This window comes from Pangasianodon hypophthalmus, chromosome 13 (genome assembly GCF_027358585.1).
Source record: "Pangasianodon hypophthalmus isolate fPanHyp1 chromosome 13, fPanHyp1.pri, whole genome shotgun sequence".
Taxonomy (NCBI): Eukaryota; Metazoa; Chordata; class Actinopteri; order Siluriformes; family Pangasiidae; genus Pangasianodon; species Pangasianodon hypophthalmus.
In genome coordinates this window covers 13,330,328-13,341,889 of record NC_069722.1, presented here as the reverse complement: position 1 = coordinate 13,341,889, position 11,562 = coordinate 13,330,328, and the positions used below count along the sequence as shown (strand labels likewise).

Genomic DNA, 11,562 nt, shown 5'->3' with positions numbered 1-11,562 from the left:
AACAGTGTTACTGTTTCTATTCCAATGCATGGCAGTGGTGTTGGAGTTTAAATCAAGGTTTTTTGAGGTTGGGCAGGTTTGGTCACACAGACCTGGTGACGCTGGACACCAGAGCGGCCTACCTGTATAAATGCAAGCATAAATAAATGACTACTAAACACTAGTTATGCAAATGTAAAAAGTCGAATACTCTTTTCTCTCTGACTTTTTTGAACATTTTAGGCCATTCTGATATATTCAGATAGTGACTTATATCAAGTAATACTTTTAAGTCTTTATGTAAATGTTAAATATAAATCTAAATGTTGAATGTAAATGTTAAACATGTGTTACGAATAAATATAAATGTTAAATATAAATATAAATCTCCAGACCAGCCATACGGCACCTTCAATTTGCTCCAGCTTGGTTCTCAGTGTTCCAGTGCACACATAAGTTCCCCTGGCTTAGAAGCTCTAAAAGGCCCTATGCAAGTGCCTGGGTGTCAATCCATTCAGAGCTGTGTATCTGCACAATGCATAGTTCCATGTCCCGATCAGGCTAAAACACAGATGTTTTTCGAGTTTTGCCTTCCAAGTACAATCATTCCAATACAAAGTATTACCTTTCTCTAGTCCCGAAAGGGTTCTTGAGCTGTATGCAGGTGTCCACCTTTCTTGCATACAATATGATGCTTGGTCTCACAGTTAACTCAGAAACAACCTTCGTAACACTGTAACAGACCACACTGTTAACTTGCATGAAGCTAGATTCATTGAAAATGCTAGCCACTTCATCATCCCAGTGTGTGGCAGACATCAAACTTGTCAATCAAATTCAGGTGGGTCACTATGCTCAAGATCACTTACTGCAGCTGCAGCGGTACTGCTCTTGGGCTTAGCAAATACCACGGACAGAAACATATCATCTTCTCAGTGGGACTGGTATTTTACTGCCATTACGACTGAGAATGACAGAAAATGATGCACACAAATTCAACTCTTCAAGAGTGCATGCAATCAACAAAAATTTAGTGAGACAAAATCTTTGTTTATAAATTTACAAGGTAGGTAGGTACCTACTAATCAAATGAATCTTCTAGGTAATGTCTTTCATGTGTATTTGATAAGTTATACACTTTACGGTCTTAAACTATGACTTAGCTAGCATTCTAAATTGACCTACAAAGTGTTAAACATGTTAAACAAAATGTTTTTCCTTATGTTAGCTTATGGTCATCAGACAGAAAAATTTAGTTCTAGCATCTAAGATAATGTAAAAGATAGATTGTGAACATTAATGATTATTGCTCCTCAGTTTTTAGTTAATAGCTAGCATCACTAGGGTAACCCATGTCAGAATGACTTGAAGGATTTCTGAATATATGAATATGACTTTAAGATCTTCTCAGTTGTCAAACTAGCTCATGTTAGCTAATAACAAAAATTAGTATTAGCAATGAAAACTCATTTATGAATCTGGCTTTAAAATTTTTAACTCATGTTAGCTAGATCATTAGCGTAAGCAATTAGCACTTATGTAACTGGAAATTGTGGCTAAGGCTAAATGAACTCCAACTCCAACTTTATTTTTGTCACAGTTTTAAATTGTTAACAGAGGAGAAATGTGTGTGAGAGTGTGTGCTGTAGCAACTCATAATGTAATAACTGCTAATATGTAGTAACAATACATGCCCTAACAGTCCTTGCAGGACTAGTGGTTAAGCTTCGGTGCTGTCACCAACGTGGCCTGGGTTTGATTCCCACCCAGGGAACTAACCCCAACCATTGGGGTTGCACACGATGGGAGGGTTGCGGCAGGAAGGGCATCCGGCGTAAAAACTGTGCCAAATCAAATATGTGGACCAATGACCTGCTGTGGCGACCCCTAACGGGAGCAGCCAAAGAAGATCAATTCCCTAACAGTGTAGTACATATTGTGTACATTGACAAACTTATTGTTATGTTAGCTGTCTAACGCACTATAATGGAGTTGAAATTAAATGACAAAAGGAGCAGGATGAATTCTGAAGTGTATAGGGCTATACTCTCTGCTCACATTCAGTCAAATGCTTCAAAACTCACTGGACGGCATTTACGCACTGCAGATGGACAATGATCCAAAGCAAAGTCTTTTTAAAAGCAAAGTGTGAGTAAAATCACCTTACCTGAATCCAGTTGAGCATACATTTCAACTGCTGACAAAATGCTCCAAGAACAAGCAGGAACTGAAGACAGCTGCAGTAAACGCCTGGCAGAGCATCACCAGGGAAGAAACCCAGCATCTGGTGATGCCTGTGGGTTCCAGACTTCAGGCGGTCATTGACTACAAAGGATTTGCAACCAAGTATTAACAATGACAATTTAATCTATCATTGTTAGTTTGCCCAATTATCTTTGGGCCCGTAAAAAGCGGAACCAAATATATAAAGTGCTGTCACTCCTACATTGTTCACCCAATTTGGATGTAAACATGCTTAAATTAAAGCTGAAAGTCTGCCCTTTGAGCTCATATTATAAATAATTGGAAATTGATTTCAACTCCAGTATACTGTGGTAGAAAGCTAAAATAACAATAACTCTGCAATGTCCAAATAATTATGTACCTGACTGTATATATATTAGAATAAAATAAAATCTTAAAACATTACCAGTTGCATGTGTTGCATACTGAATACATTACTTCTTGCTGATTGTAAGGCCAGAAATTTTGATGTTGACTGTATATGTTATAGCCATGTCAGTTTGTTGATTTCCACATGGTGGAGCTGTATCTTAAATATAAAGAACACACCAACTCAATCTTCAAGAAAAGACATTTAGTGAGTCTGGAAAAGGCATTATAGTGAGCTAATATTTTCTAGGAAAACATTAACTCACTATAATGAGAAATTTATTATTACTGATTAACCATAAATGAATTAGTAGAACCTTTTAAAATACTTCAAGAACATATTATTCAATCTGTTTGAGTGAGATCTCTTTGTTGTGTGAAAAGGCAGCAAGAGAAATGATATCCAAGCCAGTGTATTGAAATATCCATTTATTGTTCTCTTCAGACAGACTTTTACAAAATGGTGCACACATTGGAACAGCGTGAATATGAAACCTTCAGAACAACTCAGCTAACCTTAAAATCGCACCTGATCTCCATTATTCAGAGAACGCCCCATGCAAAACCAGTTGATTCTCAAAACCAGTACAAAATTGTGGCTATGTCTTCACAAAAATCACTTCCAATATTGAGTGTCTTCTTGATTGCATGTCAAATTCTCAACAAATCCCAAACGTCATCAGCTTGATGTTCAAATCATAGTGACAGTATTTTTAATAGTATAATTATATAGTAATTAAATGTTACATGTCAGATATTCAGGTACGTACATCATCCAATAAACCTTAAATATCTAGGCAGTTGATGCACTCTAGGTAATGGGTTGAGCCACTGGGTAAGATGAGCCACCTAAAATACAAACAAGCGCATGGAGAATGTAGCAAGTGATGTGTGTTCAAAAATATGATTTTGCCTTGCCACTGTAATTTCAGAAAATCAAAGGAGTATTATTTTCAAATAAATTTAAAGTTAATTGTTGCTTTCATAAGCTGTGATGCGAAAGAAACACCTAGGCAAGGTAAAAAGGCAGGTTAGCCCTATTCTGCTGTGTAGAGCAGTTCAGTCAGAATGTTGGTGATAAGATGAACCATCAGGCTTGGGGCAAATTGATTCACTGACACTCCATGCAATACATTATGTGTATTGTACAAATTAACAGCATATATGCCATTTAGCTCATATACCAAACCTATTTTTTGAATGCTGAATAGATTTAAATGAAAAGATGAGTTAAGGAGTAGCAGGGAATCACACTATGAAAACATTTATTGGTTTCCATTTCTTTGTTCAGTCTAGTTGGTTGTTAATTTTTATGTGGTAAAAATGCAGTTAAAGTTACAGATTGGTGCTTTATTATATAGAAAAATATAGATTCAAGGCCCTTTTAACCTATAAAGTGTAGTTTTGTGTATAAAAATGCTTTGTGCATCTTGGATTTGTATAGAATATACAGTATGTAGTATGTTTGGAAAGCAGACTGAAAATTCTCCACAAGGAGGAGCTAAAAGCACCAAGAGCAAAAAAGCACCTAGATCAGTGACACTGTGTGTCTTTGTTATATGTACAATGATTCAACGCCTTCCCCACTCGTTGGCTCATCTTACCTTTCACCTAAGGTAAACTGTAAAAAAAAAAAAAAAAAAAAAAAAAGGCAAATTGTGTATCCATAAAACTTATTTTAGATAAGTACAAATGCTCATTGCTGAAGTTCATAATGCAGGTGCATTAAGCATTGTGCATTGTGACTAGGCCACAATCTATCAGTTTGACAAATGAAAAAGTAAAAATGGCTCATCTTACCCCTTTCTCCCATAATAATATTTAAGTTTGTTAACTGTACTTCACAGGTTATTGGTCAGGTGCTACCATAAGCATAGGCTTTGGAAATGGCTTCACTGTCCAAACACCCTAAACTGGTCTGTTCCATTTTTATTTTTCAAAATATGAATGATGATTAGTTCCATGGTTAGAACAGTAACTAGAATACTACAGTAACAACTATGGATGCACATAGGTGCCAGTGTAAACACACAATTTCTTCTTGCTCTTATTATTTTTTTTTTTTACCAAAAAGATATATTTACAAAACTGTACAATCATTAGATGTAAGAAAGGAGGACAGTCGGATAAAGTATTAGAATAAAGGTTTGACAAAGTGTGCAAAGTGTGTGTGGTTGTGTCTGTAAGTATGGTTATAGTGTTGGTCCAGTAGGTATGTTACCTTACACAGCACAGTGAACAAAAGTTTTACGTAGCCAAAAAGAGAGCAGATACAAAGTAGTTGGAAAGGTATTTCAGGAAAATACAGTAATACAGGTGCATGAAGCATTGTGCAAATTAAAAGCAGCAAAACTGTCACTCTAAGTGAAGACTAGTGATGTTTATAACACTTATTTTACAGAAAACAAATGAATCCGACTCAATAATTAACCAAAGCCATCATGAATATCCTTTTAAAGTAGGAATGCTGGGAAATTGTGCTAACCAGCTGCAGTAATGTCCGTTCCACATCAATCTATTTCGGATCAGGGCAACCCAGAGTAAACAAGCCAGTGGTATGAAACAGCAATGAAAGTAATTAAAGAAAATAAATTCCCCACATCTTCTAACTATTTTAACCACAGTAAATTAAACTGACACAAATGCCTTGTTGGTCCTATTTTTTTTTTTTTTTGGAGAAACAGACATGTGTTGGCTTTGATCTCTCAAAACTGTGGTGGGTGTTGAATCTGACAGTGCACTGTTGTGTCTGAGACAAGCTTTTCCCAGGAACGAGGGTGATGAAAATGCCATTGCGTCAGAATGGTGTCATCGCTGTTAACAAGCTAAATCTGCCACGCTCTGGGGACTGGTGGGGAAAAAATCCTCGGAGATGAACCAAGCACTGAGTATTTACTGTGACAGTGGATTCAGAGATGGCTGCCCAGATGCTGAGGTTTGTCAATTATGAAAGTGTCGAATGCACCCTTTTAAGCTGCCAGTTACTGATGAGGGAAAGGACATTGGCACAGATTCAAAAACTGTTGTAAGTGCTGAACCGAAACATATTGATTTTCAAATGTAAATAGATTAACAAAAAAAATAAATAAATACAGTCCACCTGAATAGAATTCAGTTTTTCACAATGTACACACTGAGGCTGAGAAAGACACTGGGTAATCCTTTTCAGATTTCAGTTGGATTTGCTGGCAAGGCTGTTGAAATCCAAACCTTAAATACATTATGTACAGTGAATGCTATACATAAACACTATTTAAACATGCCTCTTTAAAACACACACAATAATGAAACAAAAAGAGGCCTATCAGACATGGTACTTTTAGTCTTTTTTTTGTTTTGTTCTCAGGAGTCCAGCACATGGACTCCATATCGGTTCCCCTGGGAATAGGTTGGATGGATTTAGGGCCAAATGTCATTAGGTGGTCCAAAGGCTACTACGCACTGCTCAAGCAAACTGTAACAATCAAACGATGTCAAGCCTGAATGGATGGAAATTATCCTAAAACATTTCAGACTGCCGGACAAGTTTGATTCAGTCTCCATAGCTGAGCTTTTGGAGGTGAAAAAAAAGTCTCCTCTCGTTTGTTTGAGAAGTGTGCTGGAGACCTGAGGGCAGCATGGAGAGGGCATGGAGATGAAGAGTGAAGCAAGGAGGAAAATGTCTAGACCTGCGTCGAGTAGGAGCGGTAGAGGGTGGTGTAACGTCCAGTGGTGTGGGCTGCGGTGCATTGCTGAGCGTGCTCAGACGGCTGGTCTAGACTTCGCTGGAAATGGAGCGAGACGGTATGAGGACATCGGGGGTGGCGGGGAACCGATAGGGCTGATGGTCATGTGATCTCAGTGAATGGAGATCCCCTTGGAGTCTGTAAGGATGGAGAGAGAGAGAGTGTGAGAAAGGACGAGGTGGAAAGAGAGAAAGACAGGCAGATTGAGAGAAGCGTGACAAATAATAGAGGTGGTGGGCAGACAGAAACAAGATCTGTGAGGAAAGCGTGTGATGGTGTTGCAATATGGTGTGGCATTATGAACAGATCAATGGAAAGGTGTGGGGTAGAAGGACAATGATGAATATATGGGCAGATAATGGTGAAGAACAAATGATGAATAGATGAACAGAAGAAATTATGGTGGTGACAGACTGTGGGAGACACTAATCTTCTTATATCTTTTTCTTTTAAAGCAGATGTCCTCCTGGCACCCACTACTGCCTGACTCTGCCTGAATGAGACAGCCAGTCATCAAAAAAATCATGACTGACAGTTTTCTGACAAAAGAAATCAAGACTCCATCTTCAAAGTCCACTCATTCCTCAGGCTGCTACAGTATAGGGATTTAAGTTAGCAGTAGAGCCTCAGAGGGCAGTGTGGAGGATGTATGCAATGGTAGTCATAATTAGGGCTCACTGGTGGCCCACCTTGGCCTCAAACTGTTCAGTGTATTACTCACTGACGGGCAAAGTCACTTAAGGCTTAAAAAAACCAATAGCCTCTCTCTGTGAGAGAACAACAAGGGGTAGTCCAGGGTGTACAACAGGTTGGTGTTGGGGTTCTGGGGTATGGTGGTGGTCAGGCAGGGGCACTGGTGTGTAGGAAGGGTTAGCGGGTCACTTTGGAGGTCCACTGGGACAAGAACAGAGGGGACAGGTGTGTGCCACCCTATGTGTGCAGCCCTGCCTCTCACCTGCCCCCACCCCTTACCTGAGTGCCACTTAACTTTTCGAGTGGACTCTCCACACAAGGCAGAGCCACCATGGGCATGCCCAGCATGGATTCAGGACGCTGGGGTCGCATGGGTGGAGGAGAGGGCTTCGCGTGCTGGAAGTTGTTGATCACGCAGGTCACCTGAGGATTGGAAAGCGTGTGTGTGAGTGAGAGAAACATAGGTAGTATTAGCAATGGTAAAATGAAAACTAATGAGAGACCTACACTTTTATGTGCAGCCTAATTTCACTCCCCCTTTTCCTTTCTCAACATATTGTCATGTTTACACCTGCTCTCACCAAAAACACAGCGATGGCTCCTCCGGTGAAGTACCCAGCAATGATGTCAGCCCAGTGATTGCGGTACTCAGCCACCCTCACTACTCCTACCAGCATGGCTAGACAAAGCAGGGTCAGACTGACTGTCGGCTTTGTCAGACGTGTTCCCTTCGTCCTGAACACCAGTGTTACGTACATCTAAGACAACAGGCACACAGATTTAGACATGTGCTTCAAGGTTTAACACACTTGCCCATCGGCCTCATATTATAAATAAAAATTATATGGCACATTTTGAATAAAAAACATATCTAAATTAAGCCAGAATATATGCCCAATGGAACAAAAAAATGCCTGGGATAAGGACAATTCTCCAGAGCATGAACAGATCACCAGGATTAACCTATCAAGGGGTCAAAACTTCCTATTGGTGCCCTGAAGGTAACTAACAGTTTCTACTGGTTTCACTTTTTATATATATACATTTGTCTACTTGTTAACTCTGTTTTTAAAACTAATAGTGAACCACACACAGCACTCACCACGGTGTAAACAGCAGAGTAGACGCTCAGTGCTGCATCCTTTGAGGGGAAGGATTTACGGGCAGATGCCACTATAAGTGGGTTCCCTGTGCAAGCTCGACGCTCTGTGATGTACTGGAGATTGGAGTGGCAGCCCAGAGCTGTGTAGTTAGGCCTACATGCTGACAAGAAGTGAGGTGTCTGGTTTCCTGTGACCACCTGTCCAGCGTTGGCAAAGATAGTGGTGGTGAAGAGGCCAAAGGAGTAGACACCTGAGAGAGAGGACAGAGGCCTGTGAGATCAAGGGGTTACCTGAACCATTTATTGGAGCACCTGTTACACTGAAGATAGATTGAGTCCATTAAATGTAGTTCAAAGATGAATATAAGCAACTGTTTTGGGTTTACGGCTTTAAATAATGGCTCTCAATCATTTTCTTTGATCATTAATCAGTGACACCTACACTATATGGCCAAAAGTTTGACAATGCCCCTGTGCACAAAGTGAGGTCCATGAAGACATGGTTTGCCAAGGTTGGAGTGGAAAAACTCGAGTCATCTGCACAGAGCCCTGACCTCAACCCAACTGAACACCTTTGTGATGAACTGGAACACAAACTGCACATCAGGCCTCCTTGCCTGACGTCATTGCCTAACCTCACTAATGCTCTTGTGGCTGAATGAGTAAATCCCCCAGCCATGCTCCAAAATCTAGTGTAAAGTCTTCCCAGAAGAGTGGAGGTTATTATTAACAGCAAAGGGGGACTAAATCTGGAATGGGATGTTAAAAAAGCACAAATGTTAGAAATTATAATTTGTTCACAACAAAATGGACCACTTTTTCCTCAGACACAATGAGCTTTTATTAGATCATGCTACATATACTATTCAGGGTTTTCAAGGGCCTTGACCAAGGTACCAATAATACTAACACAGGAGCAGGAACCACACTCTATATTTTTCACAAGGAACAAAGTGAACCCTGAAATGAGTCTAATGGACCTACCTGTTTCTTTATTTTAAGTGTCTGTGTGTAAATTATTCGTGTAAATTTAAGTGTCTGTATGTAAGATAGTGAAGGAAGATCCCTTTGAATCAAACATTGTGTACACTACATGGAATTATGCGTCTCCCCCAAAACAAATCAAATTAGTCATAATTTACACAACAGCTAATGTATACATTAACCTTTGCTGAAAAACTGGTTCCTCATTCCTGATCTGAGATTACTGTTTCCTTTTCATTATGGTCCATTACCTAGGAAGCGTATGATGCGCCTCAGCAAAGGACTGAAGTAGCAGCAGTCTGCTGTAACAATAGTCTTCTCTTGTGTGCCCTCTGACTTCATGAAGAATGCCATCAACTCTCCAGCCAGAATCTACAAATAAGCAAAAAAAAGTGAAACAAACAACCATAGCATAGTCAGACATATGATTTCCATGTTCTTGAAAACCTTAATTAAACCAACTATTTTGGTAATCGCAGATGCTGTAGCTTTGAGCCAGTACCGATTCTCAGTGAATATAAAGCACATTTTATATTTTATATTGACACACACACACACACACACACACACACACACCTCAGAATGTGCTAAGCAGGCCGAGGTAACCTAAACAACAAAGTGATTCTTGAAAAGCGACCACAAAAGTACACCCTGCTTACATGCTTATAGCATCCTGTCAGTTCCTCGTTATCCCATATCCCTCTGAGAATGGTCAGACCTCTCAATGACGAATGGCAGCTCATTAATGAGGCTAAAAATAGATGTCATAATGTAGAGAATGTATCTGTCTGGTCAGTAAAGCTTCACTAACAGGCGTGTTGTCATAGTAGATGGTTCCCACCATGTAGATAGCTGGAACATCTCATTGTGTTACTAGGATCTGTCTCACACAACTCTGTACTATCATTGACAGTTAGCACGTTATTACTGAGCTATTTACAATTCATTTCTAGACATAAATGCTATTTGTTGTGTTCAGCAGAATGTGAATGTAGGCTGAAATTCAGCATTATAAAGGAATATAAAGGTTATATAATTGTGTGTGAACCAGCAGGGTGCAAATAAAAATAATTCAGTTAAGAGAAAGGACAGAGGGAGAGAAACCTGGAAGATTATGATGTGTTTACAAAATGGTAACTGTAAAGAGTGAATACAGGGAGATGACATTGTCCCAGTTCACAAAAAATCACAAATTCCCTTAGTAACACTTTCTATGAAGGGGTATTTATAATGAACTATAAGCATAAAAAACACATCATGCTATAATGGATTCATAAAGAATTATATATATATTGTAATAATATATATTGTTATAAGTTTTTATGAAAATGCGTTATACAATACGTATAGCTACACTATATGGCCAAAAGTTTGTGGACACCAGACCATCACACTCATATGTGGGTTTTCCCCAAACTGTTGCCACAACGTTGGAAACACACAATTATCTAAAATGTCATTGTATGCTGTTCCATTAAGATTTCCTTTCACTGGAACTAAGAGGCCCAAACCTGTTCCAGCAAGACAATACCCCTGTGCAAAAAGTGAAGTCCAGAAAGACACGGTTTACCAAGGTTGGGCAGAAGAACCCGAGTGGCCTGCACAGAGCCCTGAGCTTTTGGGATGAACTGGAATGCCAGCTTCGCACAAGACCTTCTCACCAGATATCAGTGCCCAACCTCTTTCGTGGCTGAATAAGTACAAATCCCCCAGCCACGGGCCAAAATCTACTGGACAGCCTTCTCAGAAGAGTGGAGGCTGTTATAGCAGGAAAAAGGGGACCAATTCCAATTCCATTAATGCCCATGCTTTTGGAATGGGATGTTCAATGGTCAGGTGTCCATATACTTTTGGCCATATGGTGTATGTTTTCTATGCATTAGGAATTTTTATCTTAGTGCATTATAAGTAACACATTATATAGCAGTAACACAGAAAACCTAGCCCCACTTTTTATGTAGTTATTATGAGTTCAGAGACATTATCATACTATAGTAAATCACACTACTAAATATTACAACATACACAAAACCTACCACAAAACTATATAATTTCACAATGTATGCTCTAAATCTATATATAACTGCACTGCCCTTTTGGACTACATAAAACTGTAAGAAATAAAACATTGCAAATGCTGTTTGAAAACTATTTTGGTTTGGTTGAAAATCAATTTTTACTATTACCTCTGATGAGGGATAGTAAAAACATGTTATGTAGTATGCAAATACCAGAACAATTTTTGATTTTGAAATTGGAATGCCTTTAGCTTGGTAAATTTTAACATTTTGTGCGCTATATGATGAGTGAAACAAGTAAAAATACAAGTTTTCAATAATTTAACATTTATTCCCCAAAACATGCAAACAATGTTAGAACTATACCATTAGGAAGTGTCAATTTAGAAACTACCAGATTAGTGAGCTTAAACCACAAGTTTCATCAAGTCTTGCTTGATATTAGTAA

The 11,562-nt window shown here is 39.0% G+C and overlaps 1 protein-coding gene across 4 annotated transcripts in view; it reads right to left on the bottom strand.

The window, feature by feature from the left end:
• Positions 1 to 3,733: 3,733 nt before the first annotated feature.
• The window catches only part of plppr2a (phospholipid phosphatase related 2a), a 38,405-nt gene continuing 30,576 nt past the window's right edge, over positions 3,734 to 11,562 (bottom strand). For 3 of the 4 annotated variants that reach the window (XM_026916084.3, XM_053239401.1, XM_026916085.3), the window contains 5 exons: positions 9,348 to 9,468; positions 8,113 to 8,363; positions 7,592 to 7,768; positions 7,306 to 7,433; positions 3,734 to 6,455 (listed from right to left, as the gene is read on the bottom strand). In XM_026916084.3, coding sequence (XP_026771885.1) covers positions 6,347 to 6,455; positions 7,306 to 7,433; positions 7,592 to 7,768; positions 8,113 to 8,363; positions 9,348 to 9,468 — 786 coding nt within the window. In that variant the 3' untranslated portion in view covers positions 3,734 to 6,346. Of the gene's footprint in view, positions 6,456 to 7,289; positions 7,434 to 7,591; positions 7,769 to 8,112; positions 8,364 to 9,347; positions 9,469 to 11,562 lie in introns of all 4 variants that reach the window. The other variant, XM_026916086.3, reaches the window with a different exon arrangement.